Source organism: Echinops telfairi, unplaced genomic scaffold (assembly GCF_000313985.2).
Source record: "Echinops telfairi isolate 266 unplaced genomic scaffold, ASM31398v2 ScPeMD7_25;HRSCAF=90, whole genome shotgun sequence".
Taxonomy (NCBI): domain Eukaryota; kingdom Metazoa; phylum Chordata; class Mammalia; order Afrosoricida; family Tenrecidae; genus Echinops; species Echinops telfairi.
The window spans coordinates 32,262,151-32,283,066 of NW_022103922.1; the positions used below are offsets into that span (position 1 = coordinate 32,262,151).

General features: G+C 55.7%; 2 protein-coding genes across 3 annotated transcripts in view; both read right to left on the reverse strand.

Annotated features, from left to right (window-relative positions):
* The window catches only part of ENHO (energy homeostasis associated), a 17,738-nt gene extending 3,471 nt beyond the window's left edge, over positions 1–14,267 (reverse strand). Inside the window, exons 1-4 of the mRNA XM_045289314.1 lie at positions 14,263–14,267; positions 6,962–6,966; positions 2,514–2,519; positions 2,240–2,244 (exon numbers count right to left, since the gene is read on the reverse strand). Coding sequence (XP_045145249.1) covers positions 2,240–2,244; positions 2,514–2,515 — 7 coding nt within the window. The 5' untranslated portion in view covers positions 2,516–2,519; positions 6,962–6,966; positions 14,263–14,267. The remainder of the gene's footprint in view (positions 1–2,239; positions 2,245–2,513; positions 2,520–6,961; positions 6,967–14,262) is intronic.
* A 1,545-nt stretch (positions 14,268–15,812) lies between these two features.
* CNTFR (ciliary neurotrophic factor receptor) overlaps positions 15,813–20,916 on the reverse strand; it is a 28,777-nt gene continuing 23,673 nt past the window's right edge. Inside the window, exons 6-9 of one of the 2 annotated variants that reach the window (XM_004712382.2) lie at positions 20,185–20,348; positions 16,928–17,108; positions 16,492–16,660; positions 15,813–16,404 (exon numbers count right to left, since the gene is read on the reverse strand). In XM_004712382.2, the coding sequence (XP_004712439.1) occupies position 16,404; positions 16,492–16,660; positions 16,928–17,108; positions 20,185–20,348 (515 nt within the window). In that variant the 3' untranslated portion in view covers positions 15,813–16,403. Of the gene's footprint in view, positions 16,405–16,491; positions 16,661–16,927; positions 17,109–20,184; positions 20,349–20,916 lie in introns of those variants that run through there. The other variant, XM_045289298.1, reaches the window with a different exon arrangement.

Below are 20,916 nucleotides of genomic sequence, written 5' to 3' on the forward strand. Positions count from 1 at the left end.
GATGTAGGTATGGATTGTGATGAGAGTTGTGTGAGCCCCTAATAAAATGATTAAAGAACAAACGAACAACCATATGAGAGAAAAATGCAGCATTTACCCAACATCAAAATTCAAAGGGTTAGGAGAGAAGGAGAAATGGAAACAAGAAACAGGGAGAAAATGGAATGGATGATGGTACGTTAAGGAGGTTGCAATAAAAGAGTTGAAACAAGCAAACAACAACAACAAAATCCAGCACCATATCCTAAGAGTCTTAAATCAACTCCAAGTTCCATTCCAGTGCAAAACTCTTTCGTGAAATCCAGAATACAAGTTATCTGCTTCCAGAACACACAGACGACAAAGGCACAAAGTAGACAGATATTTCTTCCCTCATAAATGGATAACTGGCACTCAGCAAATGAAACCCCAGCAGAACGATGTGTATTAGCACTCGAGCCTTGAAACCACCCTCTGTTCTCTGATACCTCCAGACTCCAAGTGGATGATGTCAACAAACCAACCAGTTCTCCCATAGTCTGGGAAGCCAGAAGGCAGAATTCAATTCTGAGTGCCAGCTCTGGGGGAAACGTCCCCCCATCTCTGTCTCCTTTCAATATCTGTGGGCCCAGTGTTCCCTGGAGATCTCCAGGTGTCTTAGCAGTAGCTCTTCCCTAGGTCTAGGAGGCTCTTGGCACAGGGACCCCAGGCCCAAAGGATGCAGCTCTTCTCCCTTGGCAACACTAAGGTCTTACTGTCTCTTGTAAGATAAAAGGTGAGACAGGACACTCCCCAGGGAAACTCTGCTTACATAGACCATGGCTGTGATCTGAGTAAGGATGTTACAACCCACCCTAATCCTTTTACAACTGATTAGCAGATCACATCAGTTCCTATCATGGGGGGATTATTATATTATTACATAACTGCCAAAACACTTGAGAATCATGGTCCAGCATAGTTGACAGATATGTGGGGAGAGAGACACAATTCAATCCATGACAGTGCCCTTAGCCTGAGTTCTCAGTATCTTCTGTCCCAGCACCCCCCACCTGTCCCCCCACCTCACCAAAGTAGGATCACTAGAACTTTAGTCCAAGAGACCACTGGGTGGGCTCAGACTTCTAATCTTCAGCCAACCAACCATCACTACCATCCGTGGATGCTGACTCTTGATAGGGCAGGACAGCCCCTGTGCGTTTCCAAGGGTGTTCACGGTTCACAGGAGTAGAAAGCCCCAGGAGCAAGGAGTGGCTGGGGGGTTCAAACTTCAGACTTTGCAGCTCACAGCCCAACTCATACCCTCTAAGCCCACCAGGGCTTCTCTCCTTCAGCTGGTAGCCAAGCACATGAACCATTTGTCCACCCAGACATGAGAAGAATGCCCTGGTCCACTGGGTGGAAGGGAGACTACAGGGGGTTGAAGGTGAAGCCAAAGAGTAATGAAGAGGGACGGGATGATGCCGGGGAGTGGGAGAGGAGCCGAGAGTACTGAGGAGATTTGGGAGTTACAACTGGTAGTAATTAGAACCCTATAGAATATTGAGGGTTGGGTTAGTAGGGAGGGAAATGTCTGAGAGATCTCTTGGATGGTGCACCAAGAAGAGTGAGTTATAGGGGGAGTTGGGGGATGGGGAGTTCAATTTGGAATCTGCTGAATCTGCAGTGCTAATAGGACATCCAAACAGAACTATGGAACAGGCAGATGGATAAACAGGTCTGAGGTTCCGGAGAGAGATCCAGGTTGGCAATAAGCATTTTATGCATTATCAGGAAAGAACCACGTCGTCATTAAATCACAAAAGTATGATTTAATATGAGAGACTGTAAGGTAGATTAAGATCAGACACTGAACGCCTAAGGCCAGGGCACATCAGGAGCAACTGGAACTCAGCAATTCCGAGGCCAACAAGACTCCTCTTCATTGCAGTCCTCATTCATTTCTTCATCCTCATTCACTTCTTTATTCTCGACCTCCTCTGTGGCCCAGCCGTTGCCATCCCCTCTCAAACTGCTTTCCACTCCTCTTATGGTCCGCGTGGCGAAGAAGATGGTTTACACCATTCTACAGCTTACCACTGTATTATGTAGGCATCTAGTTTGTGCAGTCACAGGTCTTCACCAGGGAGGATTAAGTGAGCGTGCCCCCCCCTCCAAGTTGGTACAGATCTCTTAAAACCATAATCAGCTGCCTGTCAATCTCCTTTAGGGAATTTCATTTGCTAATACCATATTTCATTGATTCTAAGGCACATTGTCCCCCCCCTAATTTAAATAATGCTGAAATCAGAATGTGTCTTTCAGTTAATGGTGTGTAATAATTTCTCAGTGTAATCGTTCCTTTCCCTTAGTAGTTCACAAAATAACTTGTTTCTTATACATGTTCAAATCTCAAATTTACTAAATACAGTCATTTTATCAGTCAGGGTTCTCTTCACAAAAGCATGGAATCCATTCTGGATAGCTGAAGCAGGAGAGGGATTTCTGAAAAGACTTGTAGCTCAGAATTGTTAAGGCAGGCTGAAGAAATAGACATGATGCTAGGCTTTTAGAAACAACATCCAGACCAACCATCCAACCCAGCCAGGAAACCACAGCCGCTGCCACTTCAAATACTAAGCACAATGAGCTCAATTTGACTGTCAATTGTTAGACGTTACGGTGGCCCTTCTGTGGCAGGAATTAAATATTGTAACCACTAAAAAACCGGCCCTGCTGCCACTAACCCAACTGAAAAACCAAACCCACTGCCGTCAAGTCGATTCTGACTCAACATCCGGTAGAGTATCCGAGGCTGTAAATCCCTATGGAAGGAGACCGCCTCATCTTTCTTCCATGGAGTGGCTGGTGGTCTTGAACCTCTGACCTCATGGTTAGCAGCTCAATGCTTACTGACAGCACCACCACCACCACTCCAAACTCACTGCCATCAAGCCAATGCTGACTCATAACAACCCTACAGAGCAGGGTAGAACTGCCCCCCGCCCCCCATGAGTTCCCAAGACTGTAACTCTTTATAGGAGTAAAAAAGCCCAGTCTTTCTCCCGAGGTGCAGCTGGTGGTTTTTGAACCTCAGGCCTAGTGATTAGCAGGCCAATGCATAATCCCTGTGCCACCAGGGCTGCCACTACCACCTCTAAAAGTGGGACATTTATATCACTGTCAATCACATCAGAAATTGAAGCCCATGCCCAACCTGCTCCCTTCCTCTCAGTCAGGAGGAGCTAAGCAGCACAGACTGTCAAAGAAAGCCGTCATCTTCCTGGCTCATAGCAACAGGGATGGCGTTTCACTCCTGCTGCAGCCTGGCCTGGGCCAGGAGGAGGGGTCTTGCTCGCCGTAGTCACTGATGCCTCCCTCTTGACAGGAGCCTTCCAGGTTGACTGTAGCAGGAGAAAGGAGCAAGGAGAAACACTGGCTGTGGAATACTTCTGCTCAAACGGCACCGCTGCAAGCACGCCCGTCGGCTGCACCTATGTCAAGGGCCAAGGGAAGGCTAAGGAGGGTCTGGTGCCCTGACGGAAAGGAGAACCTGAAACGCTGCATCAGTGAGCCTAGTAGTGCTTGCCTCTCGCCTGCTGCCCACTTCCACATGGGTCTCACGTGGGTGATCTATGCCTATAACCAAGCTGCTTGGGGTGCTGGGAACTTGAGTTCTGACGTTTGTCCTGAGCCAAGCCCATTTTAAAATGGGAATGTTTACCTACCAAACAACGATTGAACTAAATGATGGGCAACCAGGAATACAAGAGATTTCCACTACCAGAGTCAGTAAACAGAATTTTGTAGGATCGTGCTCTTTGACTCTCCAGACTTTTCCAAAAGATCTCTCGGGCCAGACCAAGCTCAGTGGGGGCTGTTCTCTTGAATCCCTCATGGCTTGATGCCAACCACAGCCTGGGGTGCTAGGGTCGGAACCTCTCTTGTCCGATCTGCAATGATGTGCTGGCCTCACCCTCCTCCTAGCGGTGTGCTTTACAGTGGGAGGCACCATCCCATTTGGCAAGGTAAAGAAGGCCTTCTCCCTTCCTCTGGATCTTCCAGCATAGCTCCGGCTTGGTTGCTAGGATCCTATTGCCGTTTCCTTGATCCTTGCACGGACATTACCAAAACACCCAAGCCCATTGCCCTTGAACGGGATGTAATGTAATGGGATGTCCTACCCTGTAGGACAGAGTAGAACTGCTCCTTCGTGTATCTGAGACAACAAATCTATACGGGAGCGGACAACCTTCTCTTTCTCCCACAGAGAGACGGGGTGGTGGTGGGCAGTGTTGAACTATCGACCTGTTGGCTAACAGCCCAGTGCTCAACCCACGATGCCACCAGGACTCTGCATTCTCAGAACCAAACTCACTGTCATCAAGCCATTTCCAACTCATAGTCATCCTGTGAGCCAGAGTAGCGCTGTTCCTGTGGATTTCTAATGTTGTTCGTCTCTACAGGAGCAGAAAGCCTCATCTTTCCCCCAAGAAGTGGCTGCTGGGTTCCAACTGCTGACCTTGCAATTAGCGACCCAACCCATTGCCGGCCATGCCACCACGGCCTGAGTGCGGCAAATAACTCGCCTTCTGCGAGGCTCACAAGCACCTATCTCCCAGGAGCCTGAGCTCCAGACTGTTAATGTCTGTGTCCCTTTAGACTCACAATGCTGGGTTCCCCAACCGACTTGCAGACCATCCATGGCAGGGGTCCTCAAACTACAGCCCGAGGGCCACATGCGGCCCGCAGAGGACATTCATGCGGCTCACTGGGTGTTTTTGCCCCATTTTGGTTTTTTACTTCAAAATAAGATATGTGCAGTGTGCATAGGAATTTGTTCATAGTTTTTTTTAAAACTATAGTCCGGCCCTCCAATGGGTCTGAGGGGCAGCGAACTGGTCCCGTTTAAAAAGTTCGATGACCTCTGATCCGTGGTGTTACCTTTTTTATCACAGTACATTCAAGTGCTTCAGCTTAAGCAGGTACATGGTGTGAGATACCAGAGACCATGGGGGAATGTACCACAAACTAATTTGCTACCCCACAACAAGGGCGTCCATGTTTTCCTAGGCTGGGGCTGGGGGCATCTGGCTGCCCCTCCCTCAGAGCCTGTCATTTAGACTACGTCATGCTGGCACCCAAGTTCTACGTTGTTCCAAGTCAGAAACCTGACTTGAACTGTCTTAAGCAAAAAGGGGATTTATTTTCAGAAAAATGCAGTGTCTCATAGAACAAGAATATGGCAGGAACTTGGGAATTGGATCTGGGAACTTGGATGGGGGAACTTTCACATCCCAGGACTTTCCCTCTTCCTTTGTCTACTCCTTTTTGCTCTCGCTCTCGCTCGCTCTCTGTGGCTCTGCCTGGTCCCTCTTCCTCCACTCCTCTGTCCTCCCCTTCCCCCTTTTCTTCTTCCTCTGCAGGCAAGCGTCCAGGGCTTCCCCAGTCCACCGTCAATAAAACCCGCTCTGACAGCTCTCAAAACTGTACAGCTCGCAGGCACCCAACAGGAGTTTCAGCTCTGACGCATCCTTTTCACTTTCAGTTCCAAAATTCCTACGAACTTGACCTCATCAGCCTGGCTTTGGTCAGATGCCATTGCACGTACCAATGATCCATGGTCAGAGTGTGTGTGGGGGGGGGGTGCTATAGGACAGACGATGCTGTCCACACAACTGACAGGCAGTTCCGACCAGAAGATGCTGTCATACAGATGAAACATAAAGAAGGCACGCACACTATCTTTTTATGAATGTTGGGAGGCTGGGGGAGAGGGGGTGCAGACACACTACCAAGAAGATAGAGAAGGAAGACACAGAGGATGCCGTTTGGGGGAAGCCATGAAAAAGAAAGAATGCCAAGAAAACACAGGTTCAAGAAGGAGGGGTCAACATCCAACGTGTGAAAGAGAGTGCTGGTCGTTTATAGGTAGAAAGGGACCGTTGCACTTTAGAACAAAGGGGTTGTTGATGATCTTGGCCAGAAGGAAGTACTTCCCGTGGGAATGTGGAGAGAGGGTATGTGGTGAAAGCCAGGTTCCAGGGGTTTCACGCGGGAGTCCGAAGTAAATGCAGTAGACGACTGACAGTAAAAATGAGGAGAAGAATAGTTACTGAAGGTTATGGAATTGGAAGAAGGTTTTGTTGCTGTTGTTTTAAAATCCTTAAATACTCGTGGGAAGGAATCAGAAGAGAGGATAGAATTGATACCTGCTTTGATGCTATTATATCCATCTGCTTCTGGCAGCAAGGACAGGGATAAAAGCCAAGGGCCTGGCAGAAGGTATGAACCATTGCAACTTTGCCCAAGCCCTACGAGAAAGTAGGGCAGAGAGAGGAGGTACCTGGCTGGAGTATCTGTGGGGCGGGATTGAGTAGCCCAGGTCAGGTCCCAGGGAGCCCCCAGGGACACAGAGGGGCCTTGTGTAGAGGACAAAGGGTCCTAAGGCCGGAGCCAATCCATGGTGGGTGGAAACAGGTAGCTACAGAGCCAGCTGCACTCAGGGCCAAACTTGTCATGTGATCAACTTTCCCATCTCTCAAGCATCCCTATCATTGCCTGTACCCACCTCCTGATGCCAAGTCCCTGCCAGGCTGTCATCCTCCCTCTCTTCCACTTGTGCCCCACTCTTCAGCCACTGCCCGCACCTTCTGCCCTCACCACCCCTGAAGCGGGTTCACCAAGGTCACTCTTTGTCCCATCTAACGAGGACATTCTTTGTGGACGCCTTGGCAGCATCGGGGCTGTTGACCCCGTCTTGAAACTCTATCTTCCTTTTCTTAAATGAAACCTCTCTCTCCTTTGTTCCTCCTCTCCAAACAACAACTAATGCTCATTAAGCACCTAGATTAGGGCTTTACATGAGTCACAGAGAATCCTCTCCTGAATGTGAAACAGGCCAAATGATCCGGGGACTGAGGGTCGAGGTAAGCAGGAGGCTTTTCTAAGGTCCCATAGCAGTAAGTGATACTGCCCAGGCGCGAGTCCGACACGGCTGTACGGCAGCTGACTCCAGCACACTCTTTCTCCCTTGCCTCTCTGCCCCGGCCCCCATAGCATCTTTTGGGGGCTCTGCTGCCTGTACTCTCTCCTTCTTCCCCTCCGCTCCTCAGGTGAATTCCTTTCTCGGTGACCTCTGCCCATTTCTGTGCTGGCAATATAGGTGTCATCTCCTTAGATCCTTAGGGAAATCCTGTGGGTGGGTACTGCTATCCCACTTTTCACTTAAGGAGAAAGACGCGTAGAGAGAAATCCATTTGTCCAGGGGGTCAATGGGAGTCTAGGCTCGTCGGACCCAGAGCCCACGCTCGTTACTGCGAACTAGATGCCCTCCAACAAGACGTCTCACTGCCACGACTCACAGTGACCCAACTGGACCGGCCAGAACCACCCCTGTGGTTTGAGGCTGTAAGTGTCCACAGGAGCAGGAAGCCTCATCTTTCACACTCAGAGCAGCTGGTGGGTCCCAACCATGGACCCTTTGGTGAGCAGCCCACCATGTCTCCTCAGATGGCCCGCTAGTGCCTTCAGTTGACATGTCTAACCACTGCTGCATGACTGCAGGCAAGTGATCACATGTCCCCCTCTGTGCTTACTGCCTCCCCGGGTCACCAGCAGTGCGCGCGGCTCTGCCTTCTCCCCTTCTTCCCCTCCCGCCTTCCTCAAGCCCTGGTATAATTCCCTGTGCATGGCCACACTTCCACACAGCCCACAAAGCAGGAACACACATACATACAAGAAAGACACACATACACAGATGACGACGTGCCTCCTCACAGGCACCGTCCGACTCCCCGAAGCACACACGTGTAATACTACACGTGCCACATAACCCCAAACACACACGGATTTCCCAAGACTCCACCACCCGCATACACACAGGCGAGATAAGCCAATGATGGAGTGGCCCGCCAGGTATGTGCAAGTGTTTGGATCAATGACTGAAGAGAGAGACAGGGACACGGATCCGTTTTCTAGAGAGGAGAAAAGTGTACTTATGTGGAGAGACGAGTTGGAGGAGAGAGGCAGGTAGAAGGAGGGGAGGGAGAGGTCGTAGCACCCAGGAAAGAGGGAAATGGTGATCTCGAGAGGCCCACCTGGCCTCTTGGTATTCACTGGGCAGCAAAGGCGTGCCTCCTCTGCCGGCCTCCCCAGAGGCACTGGTGGAGAGAGCTCCATCCAAGATCGACTGTAAGGTATGCCTCCCAAGGAGCCTACATCCAGCTTCAGGACAGGGTGGGGGTAGGCGTTGGGGCAGCTTGAATCAAATGTGGAACAAGCAGGAGCCTGCGGGAGAACGGGGAGGTTCTACTGGGGCGGAGGGACCACAGCAGCAGTGGGTGCCCAGGGCCGCCGTAACAAAGCACCACCAGTGGAGTGGCTTAAAGCAAGCCAGGTTTATGCTCCAACAGTTCTGGAGGTAAGAAGTTTGAAACCCTTTTGAATGGACTGTAGTCACAATGTCAGCGTGGGGCTGGCTCCTTCTGGGGGCTTCTCTGGGGAGAACCTCTTGCCTGGCCTTTTTCAGCTTTGAGTGGCCCCCTGTATTCTTGGATGTAGAGACATTGTGCCAGCCACTGCCTCCTCTGCGCTGACTACTCCTGCCCTCTTATAAGAAGCATTGATTACGTAAGGCTCACCCAGATAATCCAAGATAATCTCTTTATCTCAATATCCTTAATTTAATCACCTCTGTAAAGCCCTGTCTGCTAGATAAGGAAGCGCCTTGATTTGCTAGGCGTATTTGGGGAGACCATTATTCAGTTGAAGGTTTCCCAGGTAGTGCAAGCAATTTGCACTCTGCCACAAACCAGAGGGGCCTTGGTGGGACATTTGATGGGTGAGGTCAGCTGTTCAAACCCAGTGGGGGGAAAGATGAAGTTTTCTGCTCCTGTAAGGATCTAAAGCCTCGGGAACCCCAAAGGGCAGTTTCTCCCCTGCTCCATAGGGCCACCAGGAGTAGGGGTGGACTCGATGGCCGTGCATTTTGTTTGTTTGTTTGTAAACTAACCCGAGAGGAGCCCTGGTGGCACTGTCACTTAAGCACTGAGCTACTAACCACATGACCTGCAGGTCAGACTCACCAGCCACTCCACAGGGTAAAGATGTGTCACTCCGCTCCCTTAAAGACAGAGAGCCTCAAAAGCCCTCCCCAGATTGGAGTGGACACTGGGTCAGTGTGTCTGCTTTACGAACAGGAAGGCGGCGGTTTGGATCCACCCCGGCATCAAGTCCTGGCAACAATTCGTTCCTGGTGTTGTTCTGGGTCCAGCTCACCACGAAGGGGGCTGGCATCTCACCCCGCAATCCTCAAACCCCTGTCCAAGTTGACTCTTTCTATTCCCCGATGGTGGGAGGAATCAGAGCTTGCGTAGAATTTCAATGATTTACCCACGATAAAAAGGGAAAACTTTTAAAAAATAGCCAAAAAAGATACATGCTGATGATTTCTAAATCACCTATAAATCAGACAAAAGAAGGCGAAGGAAGATCTACTCCGTGATTAGAATTAGCATTTGGGGAGCGGAGAGGACGCGGGGGAGAGAAGGCTGGGCAGGTGGAAACGAGAAAAGGGCAGGATCGAACTGGAGAAGCTGAGTTTGGGGGTTTTCACCTAAAGTAGAACATGCACTTTCACTTGACTCGGATAAAGGGAAGAGGAGACCTCTCTCAGGTGAAACATGGAGGAGTGGTGGAACTGCTGCTAAATCTTTCTTCACTTCGAAAAACAACTCATTCCTACAAGGCCCCCCTCAAGGAAAGCACTGTTGAGCCAGCTGTTGTGGTAGTATTTGTACCACCATGTCTCAGCTGGCGAGGAATTTGTTGGCTCTGAACTAGGGGTGTGGGGGGCATGCAATTAGTCCTTCCACCCTCCTGCCCACCCCTCGGATTTGGTTGCCAATGTTTGCACGTGGTCAGAATTCCTCATGCTTACATTCTCGTCTGCAGCCAGTTGACCCCTGGTGGCGGGCCCCCCAGTTTCCTGCTGGGCTACTAACCTTAAGGTCCGAGGTTCAAAATCACCACCTGCTCCAAATGAGGAGGACGAGGCTTCTGATTCCCAGAGAATGTTACCATCTCGGAAACTCACAGGGGTGGTCCCACCCTGCCCTGCCACTCCCGCCTCCACCCCCACCCCCACCCCCAGTTGCATGCTGGTTCACCTGCAGTCCTTTGGAGCAAGGCTCTCCCTTCCTGCACCTGATCTGAATTCACCTCCTCGAGAAGAGTGGGTAGAAAGGCTCCTCTTCCTGGAGCGGAGACAGCTGGGGGTGTCCAGCTGCTGGCCCAGCCGTGAGCAGCCCAGCGTGTAACCTCCTGTGCCACCAGGCCTGCTCTTAGCTGATCGGATTTTGCCACGCGTTTTTCCAGACGGTCTCATCGGCTGTGCATCCCCACGAATCCGAATTTGAGATCGGCCACCGTGCCGCATGGACTGTTTTTGAGAGGCGCCCTTTTATCCCCAGGACTCGGTCGGTGGCTCTTCGCTCTCTTCGGGTGTTGAACATCACCGTGGATAATGAGCGCTCAGCCTGAACGTCCTCACCTGCCCGGGAGCTGTGCTTTCTGCCCAGGTGCCCAACGCACCCTTCGTCAATCCTTAGCGCTGAGCAACTAAACCAGGATGTGTCTTGCTGTCGATTACCTGCCGTCCACCTGTCTGGTGGAGGTGTCACTTTAAACCTCAGTGTGCCTCATTTCAGGATCAGTTTGGTGTTGGGGTTTCACACCTTAATATCACTTTCTGTTCCATTTCGAAACCTCTTCCCTGGCTGCCAGTAATTATGTTTCTGCCAGCTTGTCTTCGGCCTCCCGGTTTTTCTTTTGATTGCTTTAATATCTTTATCTTTTCCCACCACAACCGCTCTCGGAATCACAGTCCTTCCCTACACACCATTGCTTTGATTTCCGGCCGTATCTCTTCTTCCCTTGGTTGTGTCTGGCTTCTGTATTACGTCTGTGATGGTCCTGCAGAGCGCTTGTTATTTTCCCTGAGCGCCGCGTCCTCCCTTCTCGTCTCATTCTGATGTCTAGTCGCCTCGTTGTATTGACTTCACATTCCTATGGAGTCCTGACCAGGGGTCTGCTTGGTGCCTGGTGTGGTGCCTCCTCTAGACTGGGTTCTTCGTCTGTTTTCTCACACGCGCTGGCTCTTTCCCACATCCCCTTTCTCCTGCCTGCCTGCCTGGCTGTGGCCTGTGTGCCCCGCCATTCCCTCTGCCCTTGCTCTTCCTCACCACAGCCGGCTCACGCTTCCCAGCCGTCTCTCCTGACTCCGGGCTGTCGGTCTCCCACGAGCCCCTTCCCATCGGTCTGGGCCAGCTCATGTCCTCCTGGGAGCACAGTTTGAAGGCTGGCTGGGGTTTTCAACTCTTCCCACCCCTTCTAGGGCCGCTGGGGCAGCCATCGGACCCTGATGGGACCTGAGGGCTGGCTGTCCTGAGACTTTATTTAATGTCTAGCCCCAAGTCCAGGGCCACTCTCAGAGGAGGTGGGGTGCAGGGGACAGGGACATTGGGTAGGTGTGTCCCCTTCCTGCAGGTTTACCATGGTCAGCGGTCGAGGCCGAGTGCCTGGTAGGATGCCAAACCATGCCAGCGCTCCTTGCCTCGGCTGAGGTCTCCTGGAGAAACCGAGGGGTTTGTACCTATGAGTTTGACCAGACTTGCCCCAAGACTGTCTACGGACCCAATGGCCACTCCCCCGAGTACAGAGGATGAGAATTCAGGCTTTTTGTTGACTGTCTTTTCTTAACGCTGCTTTGGGGGCTGACTCAGAGGTATAGCACTCATTCTGTTACTCTCCTGGGCTCCCACACTTGAAGGTTTATAAAAAGGACTTCTTGGGTAGGCCTTGGTGAATTTGTAGTAGTGTTTTCGGCCTGCCTGTTTTTGAGCTTGCTGGTTTCCTTGAGGCCGGGGGGTGGGGGGGTTCTGTGGTAGCCTTGCTCTGCTGTCCTGATCCAAAGGTCCGGCGCTGCTATCCCACGCCTCCCCCTTCACACCCCTCTCCTGGCCAAGGCCCAGGTAGGGCTTCCAGGACTAGGCCTCATGCAGCGACCAGTCCATGGTAGAGCGGGGCCGCACTAATGCCCGAGGGGCCTCGTGGGCTTCCCAGGCAAGGCCACAAAAGGTGATGGGGACGCGGGGGAAGGCGTCCTCGTGGCAGGAGTGTCAGCAGAAGGGTGTGGAAGGAGAGGAGGCGGAGAGGCGGTGAGCCAGGTCTAGGTGTGCAGGCTGGCTGGGCTCACCTGTGCCTGGCTCTTCCACCAGGCAGGGGCAGGCCCAGGTAGGGACCTGCAGACGTTGTCGCCTCTCCTTAACCCCGCCTGAACACTGTCTCTGCGGCTTCACTCCCACGGCCGCTCTGTCCTGGTGAGCCCCAGGGTTTTGCTGTTCTCCCAGCAGCCCGAGGGAAGGCCTCCGCTCCATCACGGGGTCACCGGCACACGCAGATGTAAAAGCACAGATTGCAGTGGGAGGGGGGGTGGCCCCCGCCGGCACACAGTCACACCGGCGAGCTCCACCCTGCTGGCCCCTTTCTGAGCCCTTTGCCTGCGAATCTCCCGAGAGCCTGCCCTGCCCCCTGGTGGCCACTCCCTTCGGGAAGGACCCTAACCACCCACCCACCCACCCTGCCTGACCTGGCCCTTGTCCCACTCCCCACCCCCACCCCCAGATTCTGGCCTAGAAGTTCTTTCCTGATGATGGCCCTGTCAGGTAAGGTTTTCCACGTGAGGGTAACTGCTGCCCCCGTGCACCTGGGACCCAGGGGTTTCTGAGGCGACACTCCGTGCTAAAGTCTGCAGCGAACGTCCCAGGCAAACTAGGTAGAGGATCACCTTACTCCCAGAGCCACAGGCCTTCACAGGTCTCCCTCGCGCAGGGCTCCGCATGGGAAAGGTCCCTCCAGACACTAGATCAGACTGTCACTTCCAAATAGGTCTCTTCAGAAGTATGGCCCAGAGCAGCCTCCCTTCTGACAAAGAGTCCCATGAGGTGGCCACAGATCCACCCACCTTCTGATGGGTCTCCTCCGCCCAAGTGGTCCTCTCGGACAAAATCCCCTTCAGCCTTTCTTCTAGAGCTAGTCTCCCGGATCCACTGTCCCTACCCATGTCCTGAGGGGGAAGGGGGAAGGATCAGAACCTCTCCTGGTTACCTGCTGGGTTGCAAGGTCGGCAGTTCAAAACCACCAGCTGCTCCTCAGGAGAAAGATGGGGCTTTCTATTCCCATACAGTAGTCTCGGAGCCCGGCAGGGGCAGTTCTACCCCGCCCTACAGGGTCACTGTGAGTTGGAATCCACTCAATGGCCAGGATCCGGCTTTCTTTTCTTGGTTTGCCTGGCCCCCAGGCATCAGGCCCAGGAGCTCCAGGCTGTGGGCAAAAGGAACACGTGGGCCTCAGGACACAGTCACCCAGGTACAGGGCACAGGTAGGGTCTGGAACAAGCATTCCATTCGGTTCTTTCCGGGCGGACAAGAATGAACTATCCCAGGGTGCGTGTGCTAGTGCACTCCTGCTGGACTAGCTGCAGAGAGCACAGACTGGTGGGAGAGGCAGGCCTGGGTGTAGGGATGAAGGGCAGGCAGGTGGCCGAGAGGGGGCAGCAGAAGCCAGGGCAGCCCCCTGCTCAGGGCGGAGGCCACAGGCCAGGGTCTGGGCCAGGGGAGCAGAGAGAGGGAAGAGCTGAGAGTTGGGACAGAAAGCTGGAGGCGAGACAATGACAAAGAGATGAGCGTGGAGACACGCAGACAGCGAGGTGGGGGAAGACAAAGTGGGGACAGCGACGGAAGACAGGCGATGTGGAGATGGTGGGGTAGGAACACAAAGACAGTGACCACAGACAGAGTTGGGAAGAGAGAGGCAGACAGCCAAAGCCGGGCACAGGGACAGCAAGAGGAGGAGGCTGGGGCGGAGGCACGTCCTATGTGGTGGGAATGAAGTGGAGCCGCACTGGAAGATCAGGTGGGCAGAGAGCGGGCAGGCTAGAACGTGTGTGGGGTCCCCCAATCTCAGTGTACCTCAGGGGTGCAGAGAGAACTGGAGGGCAGAAAACTTGGGCCACTGTATGTCCTGGGCCTTCCCCCAGCCCCCAGCAGAGTTTTCATTCTCTGGGTTCTGTCTTAGCTCCAAGAATTGATGTCTGTACTTATCCCTGGCTCCCTAGAACCACCGAGGGAAGTAACAGATGTAGAGGGACAGTACTCAAGGGGGCAGTGTAGACTGCAGCCAAGACTCTCCAAGGCGAAGAGTCTGCAAGGTCGAGTGGCCAGGGCATCCCCAAGGAGGGATGACCACCCTCAGGCCCAGTCCAATTAGAAGCATAATACCCAGCTCCAGCTTGAGACAGGGCTGGGTCTGCTGGTCTCCAGGGGCCGGGGGCAGGGAGATGCCCCAGTCCTCTCCATCGGCCTGGGAGACTCCAGCAGGCCCCCTCCCCTCCTTCTGCCCCCTCCTCCTCCTCAGGCCCCATAATTGCTTTCCCATGCTGCTAATGGAGGCCAGATTGTGGATGCCCACGCCTGGGTGGGCGGTGGGTGGGTCAGGGCTGACCCAGGCTCTCAAGGCAGGAAGAAAGCCCCGGTTAGAGAACTCCTAGCTCCCACTCACCACCCACCAAAGACAAAGAAGTGGGGAGGCACCTTCCAGGCATAGTGTGCTTGGCCAGAGAGGTGGCAGGTTCAAGCTTGGGCCCTGGCTTCCAGGGATTAGTGGAATGGACTGGAGGTAGATGGAGAGGAAATTCCAGGCCACCTCTCAAGACGTTCATCCTGGAAGGACCAGCTCCGCGCTGCATGACAAGGGCTGTTTGGCTTGGGGACCCTCCACCCTGGTGCCAAGCCTTTGCTCTCCGCTACATGGCTCCCACCTGGCCGGGAGGAAAGCCAGGCTTCCCCTGCAAGCCTCTCCATCCCGGCCTGCTTCACCCAAGTTTGAACACATGGCCCTTTCCCTTTCCCCAGGCAGGGAGGCTGGGAGGGGCGTCTGTTTTCGGTCAACCAAGCTGAGAAGGCTGTGCGGGGCATCCAGAGGGCTGTAGGCATGGTGTACCTCACCCCCACCCCCACCCCTCACCCTGGCCAGTGGTGACTACTGGCTTGACCCAAACCTAGGCATTCCCAGAGAAAGGACCTTCGTGGGGTGGCTACTGGGAGTGCCAGACCTGAGCAGACTTGGGCAGCCTAAGGGCCCCTTGTGGAGGTGACCCAAAGGGAACCTGGGGCCCCTAGTTTGGGAACAGGGAGGACAGGCAGAGTGTGGAGCCACAGCCCGGCCCCACCTACCTAACAAGAGTCCTAGCTGCCCTCTGGACTGCCCGTCCTATCAGATCCCCAACCATGCTCCAAGTGGTTTCCCCCTTCAGGTATGCTCCCTCCCTGCCCAGGGCACCATTCTCTGAGCCCTGGTCTGGCTGAGCGCCCCACTGCAGGCCCCACCCCAGATGAGATGAGGCCTGGCCTCCTCACCCTCTACAGTCTTTGCCTGGAGCACTCAGGACCCAGGCAGCTCTGCAGGGCCTGCCCCTGGGACCTCTCCTTCTTCACACTGTCCCTCAGTCACAACCCTGTGCTCTGGGGTCTCTGTGGCCCTGGTCTATGAGGGACTGTTGGACCAAGCTCCAGGGAAGCCTTACCCCCCAGAAGCAAAGACTCCCCGCTGCCCACAGCTGCCTGAGGGTTGCCCCCTGATTGCTTGCCTCCCTCTGGAAGGAGAGGGGCTCCTGGGGAGAGGCTGACCCTCCCAAAGAGGACCTGATCCAAGGACTCGTGAAATGGTGACCTTTAATGAGAACCCCCCCTCCCACCCCTGTATATACACCTATAAAAAAATTCAAATACAGCAAGTTACCATTGAGTCAATTGGACTAGAGGGGACTGACAGGGCAGGGCATTAAATACTGTAGGGTTGGAATAGGGGCTAGGGGAGGGTTGTACAAAACAGGGACCAAGGTGGGGGTGATTGAAAAGTGTGGGCGCTGGGGGGAGGGGAATGGCTGGGCCCCCCCAGTGTCAGGAGCTTATAATCTGATGGTGGAAACAGACCCTGCGACAGACAGGAGGCTGGGGCGGGGAAAACCGTGGGTGTGAGGGGCTCCCCTCGGGCCTCCCAAGGGCTCTGGGAGTCGCTGGCGTTGGAGGGTCCAGCCCGGGAGGACAGGGTGAGGGTGGGAAGGGGGTCTTTGGTGGGTGGGTTAGCTGCATGGCCCTCCTCCCCCTAAGGGAGGGAAGAGGGCCGGAGTGGTGTGGCGGGGCTGGGGGCGGCAGGCCCAGGCCGCCTGGGGGAGGGGGGTATCTCTACAAATTGTGTCTGAGGAGAATGCAAAAGGCCCTCCTGCCTGTGTGCAAAATAGAAGCCGGCTCTGCGGGCTTGCTCAGCTTCTGCTCCTCTGCACGTTCTCCGTTCTCCGCTCTGTCATGTCCACACAAGGTCTGGGCTCTGGGGAGACAGGCCAGGGGTGGTGAGGGATGGGGGTGGGGTGCGTCCCTCAAGCACCCCTCTGCCACCCAGGCTCACCCAACTCACCAGATCAGATTGCTCGCAGTAGCAGCAGCGGCAGCCAGGGCCAATGTGACAGGGACACTGACCAAGAGGGGTGCCAAGGGCCCTCCGCCACCGCTGCCCAGGTCACTGGGGTCACAGATCTTCGTGGTGGGAGGGGGTGCCAGTGAGCTGGTGGTGCTGGTCGTGGTCTCTGGGGAGCAGGGGGGAGACTCAGGGCAGAGCTGGGGCTGGGGTCCTCCCTCTGGAGGTCCCCGGCTCCTCCTTCCTGCTCAGCCCAGCCCTGCCCCCACCCCTATCACTCAGCCCCTGCCTGCCCAGGCTCTCAGTGCATGCCACTCCATGCCAGCCCACCCGACAGACAGCAGCAGCAGGGACCGCAGCTGGACAGATGGACTGATAGGCCAGGTGGGGGTGGGACCAGTAGGGAGCCACCGGTGCACGGAGATGGCGGGCTCACCCGGGGCCTGAGCCTCCGTAGTGAGGTGTCTGGGTTCCTCGGTCCAGGGGGTGGCGTGGGCAGCCACGCTCCAGTCACTCCACGTCCCGATCTCGTTGTCCTTGGCTGCCACCTGGATGATGTACTCCTTCCCGGCGTAGGCGTCCGTGATGGTGTGCGCTGTGCCATCAGACAGCTCCACCTGCAGCCAGGCCCGGGCGCAAAGACAAGGGTGTGGGGGCGGTGGTTCAGGGGAGAGGCTCCCTCGAGGAGGAAGAGAGTGGAGGCTTTTCCGGGTGGAGGAGAACTTTTCTGGGGGAGGGGATGGTGTGAATAGTCCCTGCCCCCCCTCCCCCGGGGGTGAGGGAGGGTGAAGTAAAGACCCCAATGCTCAGTATCGATGGAAACACAGGGTCCCAGCTCCCCACCAGCCTGATTGCTAGCCTCAGTCCCAGCCTGGGGGTGACAGGAGGAGCAGGGTGAGAGGAAATGGTGTCATGCTGACACCCTCCTCCCTCCCCCCAAGAAGTTTAGTGAGGAGAGGACAGGGTCATCCCGTATCAGCTGGGTGACCAGGTTACTTCCAAGTCCTCATCAGGAAATGGCGTTAGTGGCCCTATTTCTCTCAGGGGGTTGCAGGGAGCACTACCCTCATGGGAAGCGCCAATCAGACTACAGCCCACCCCATGGTTTTCCTGGGGTCCAGCTCCAAGCCAGGGATCCCGGGTGCCCACAGCACCCACCAACCTGACCAGAGTGGGCCCACCTCCATAGGAAGGCCTCAGTGCGCCTGAGGTAGAAATGGGGGTGGGGGCCAGCAGGACAGCTGGTCCACCTCCTCCTGGAGACATCCCTCCCCTCCCACCCTGGCCGATGCATCCTGTTGGTCTCCCCTCACCCCTCCCCGCCAGCCTGCCTGTCCGGCGCCCAGCCCAGGCCCAGGCTGGGCTCTGGTTCACCTCAGCGGCACCCGCGGCCTCATTAAGCGCCTCGTAAACAGGGGCAGCCGGTGGAGGCGGAGAAGGGGCTGCTCTGGGCCCTGTCTGGCTTTAGGGATTTTTTGGCCCTTGTTCTAATCTCTCCTCCCATCCCCCACCCCCACCCCAAGAAAAGTGGGGTCTGGGCTACCTGACCATCCGGGCTGGGAGCACACATGTGCACGTATCTGTGTCTGTGTGTTCTGAAGGATGCAGTGTGACCCAAGCCCTGCTTCCAAGGTCCACTAAGCTGCTGCCCGGCTTAGTGGAGGGAGGCTCCAATGGAGGTCAGGGTCAGGGTGAGAGGCACGGTCATTGGGAGCCAAGCTCTGGGCTCAGCAAGACCACTCCCAGCACTGGTGGGCTCCAAAGATCCTCCTCTCCTGGACATGGGTCCCCGGCTCCACCTGGGGTCCTGGGAGCCCCGATGTCTCTCAAAGACGCTCAAGCTGTGGAGGCCCAGCTTCTCCTCTGGCTCCTTTGCCCTCTGGCCAGGATTTGCCGGGCCCCTCAACCCCCCACCTGTCCCCAGACCTCCACCATCTGTCTCTCCCTCAAGGAGCGAGGCTTGGGGAGCAGATGGACTCGTCACCTCACTAGTGGGCCATCCCTCTGGGGGCAAGGCTCTCCTGGCAGCCGCCTCTAGGCCTGGACCCTTCTTGCTAGGTTGCCACCAACCCCTTCATGCACAACCTGATGGGAATGGCCGGCTCTTTCATCAGCAGGGACTCCTTGAAGGCTGCAGTCCACCTCCGGGTCCCCAACCCTGTCTGCTGCCGCAGGGAGCCCATGCCGGGTCCCAGGAAACCCCTCTCCCTCGTCTGCGCCAGATGCCCCAGTGCCCCTCTTAGATGGTTCCTGGCCTGCACACTGATCTCCGGAACCCCAAGCGGCGTTTTCTCTGCTCCCCTAGCTGCACCAGCTCTCACGCTCTACACCTGCTTCTCCCTGAGGCCGACAGCAACGGGAGTGGCTTCCCTTCAGAGAAAGACTAAAACTCAGAGGAACCACCCACCTTGCCCAGGGGACATGGGCAGGGCGTGGCCGTGCCAAGGACCGTGTATGCTCTCAACACAGAGCCACGCACCCCTCTGACCATGGGTGGGGTCATCTGCCCAAGTTGCTCGGGCCAGCGCACCGTCATGGCATGTTTGTCACACGCATGTGTGTGCACGGTCCCTGCTGGGGGCCACGTGTGTGTGCGCACACGTGCATGTTCTGTGTGTGCGGTGGGCGGCGTGCCAGGTCCACTGCAAGGCGTGTGCACCGCGACGCGCGGGGCTGCTGCCTGTAGCTCGTTAGCGGGGGAGGGGACTTGTGAAACTAGACCCTGGTTATTAGCGATGCATTAGGCGCAGGCAGCTGGCCAGGTGGGCGGGACTCCGGACTCTGTCGGGGAACATGTGAGCGTGTGAGCAGCCTTTGTGGGGGCCAGGCCCAAAACCCCTGGACAGACGTCCAGGAATCGAATTACAGGCTTTAAAGGCCAGATGGGAGAAGGGCATGAGGAGATGGGCTGGAGCCTTGGGGGGCATACATGGAGCCTCTGGGTAGCCTCCTGGAGCATTCTCCCAGCTCCCATCCCGGCCACAGACTCATGGCCACATGGAGTTCTGGGTGGGAGAGCTCCAGTTAGCCCAAACCCTGCCTGCCAGTCCGTTGGACCTACCTACTGAGGCTCAGTCTGCACCCCAGATCAGCCCGTCCCCTTGCCTGCAGCTTGCTTCTCTGCCTAGGTCACCTCCATCCCTGTTAACCTTAAGCAGATCCCGAAACCTGGCCTGACTCAGGAATCCTGATGTTGGCTGGGACCTAATCCACACCCGAGACCAGGCTTGACCTACTGCCTGCCCCAGACCCCTTGAGCGTAGCTGTGAGTCCTTGGAGACTGGAACTGTCCCACTCTGGGGGTCCAACATAGGCCTGGCATCTAGAAAGTAGGATGGCTGGTCAGGGCCAGCGAGGAGAAGGAAGGAAAGGGTAACAGTGCCCACCCTGCCACCTCTCTGCAGTTTACACAACCCTAGCGCGCCCGCCCCCACACACCTGCTCCCACTGCATGGACGGGAGCCACTGGGAACCCTTAAGGACTCCAAGTCAGGGGCATCTCCCTTGTCTCCGTCCATCCCCCAGGCCCACCTCTGGCCTCTGGCCTCCCCTCCCAGAAAGCCCACCCCTCTGCCCCTTGACCCTCAGGCCTACATTGGAGATGCTTTACCCAGGAGCTAGACACCACCACCCCCACCCCCCAGGCCTCTGGGAGGCTCTGACTCCGGCCCCAGAGCTGGGCAGGGCACTCACATGCTGCCACTGGTCCAGGATGAGGGGTCGGTAGCGCAGAAAGAACTTAAGAGGGAAGGACTCAGGGTCGGGCCAGGTTGAGGGGGTCTGCCATGTCACCTCCAACCGGCGAGGGTTGCTGGGCACCGGGCGGGCCACCACATTTTCTGGAGGGTCCGGCTTCACTGTTCAGGAGACATGGCTTCATGACCATGGGCACCTCCTCCGCAACAGCTCTGCTTCATCAACCCCAGGTATCAGATCCACCTTCTCAGGTTGCCAGCCACTGCCGTCAGCAGGGCCATCCCCTCTTCTCTGCAGTCAGTCCCAGAGGCCGCCACAGATGCCCATCTCCTTACCCTTGCCTCTGGCTTCCCGACCACCACCCCTGGCTGTCACTGTGGTTGTCCCACGACCCTAGTCTCATCTTCATGGTGACCTGAGAGCCCCCTGGTAACTAAGCTCACAGGACACCTCCATCGTCACCTGGACCACCCACCCCACTTCATGAGAGGCCGGTTTATCAACTCAACCTTTTCAGTCCCCAACTGACACCCACCCCCCACCCCCCTTGGAAGAGCCTGGGGTTGAAGCTGCTCTTGTGGTCCAAAGCAAAGACATGCCACAGGCACGCAGCTCTGTGCTGGAGGCTCGCTGGGGGTCTGATGGGCACATCTAAGGATTCTGCTCATGAAGGAGTCTGGCTGGGGTCCAGCCATGGGAGTGGAGGACAGGAACAGGGCAGGGAGAATA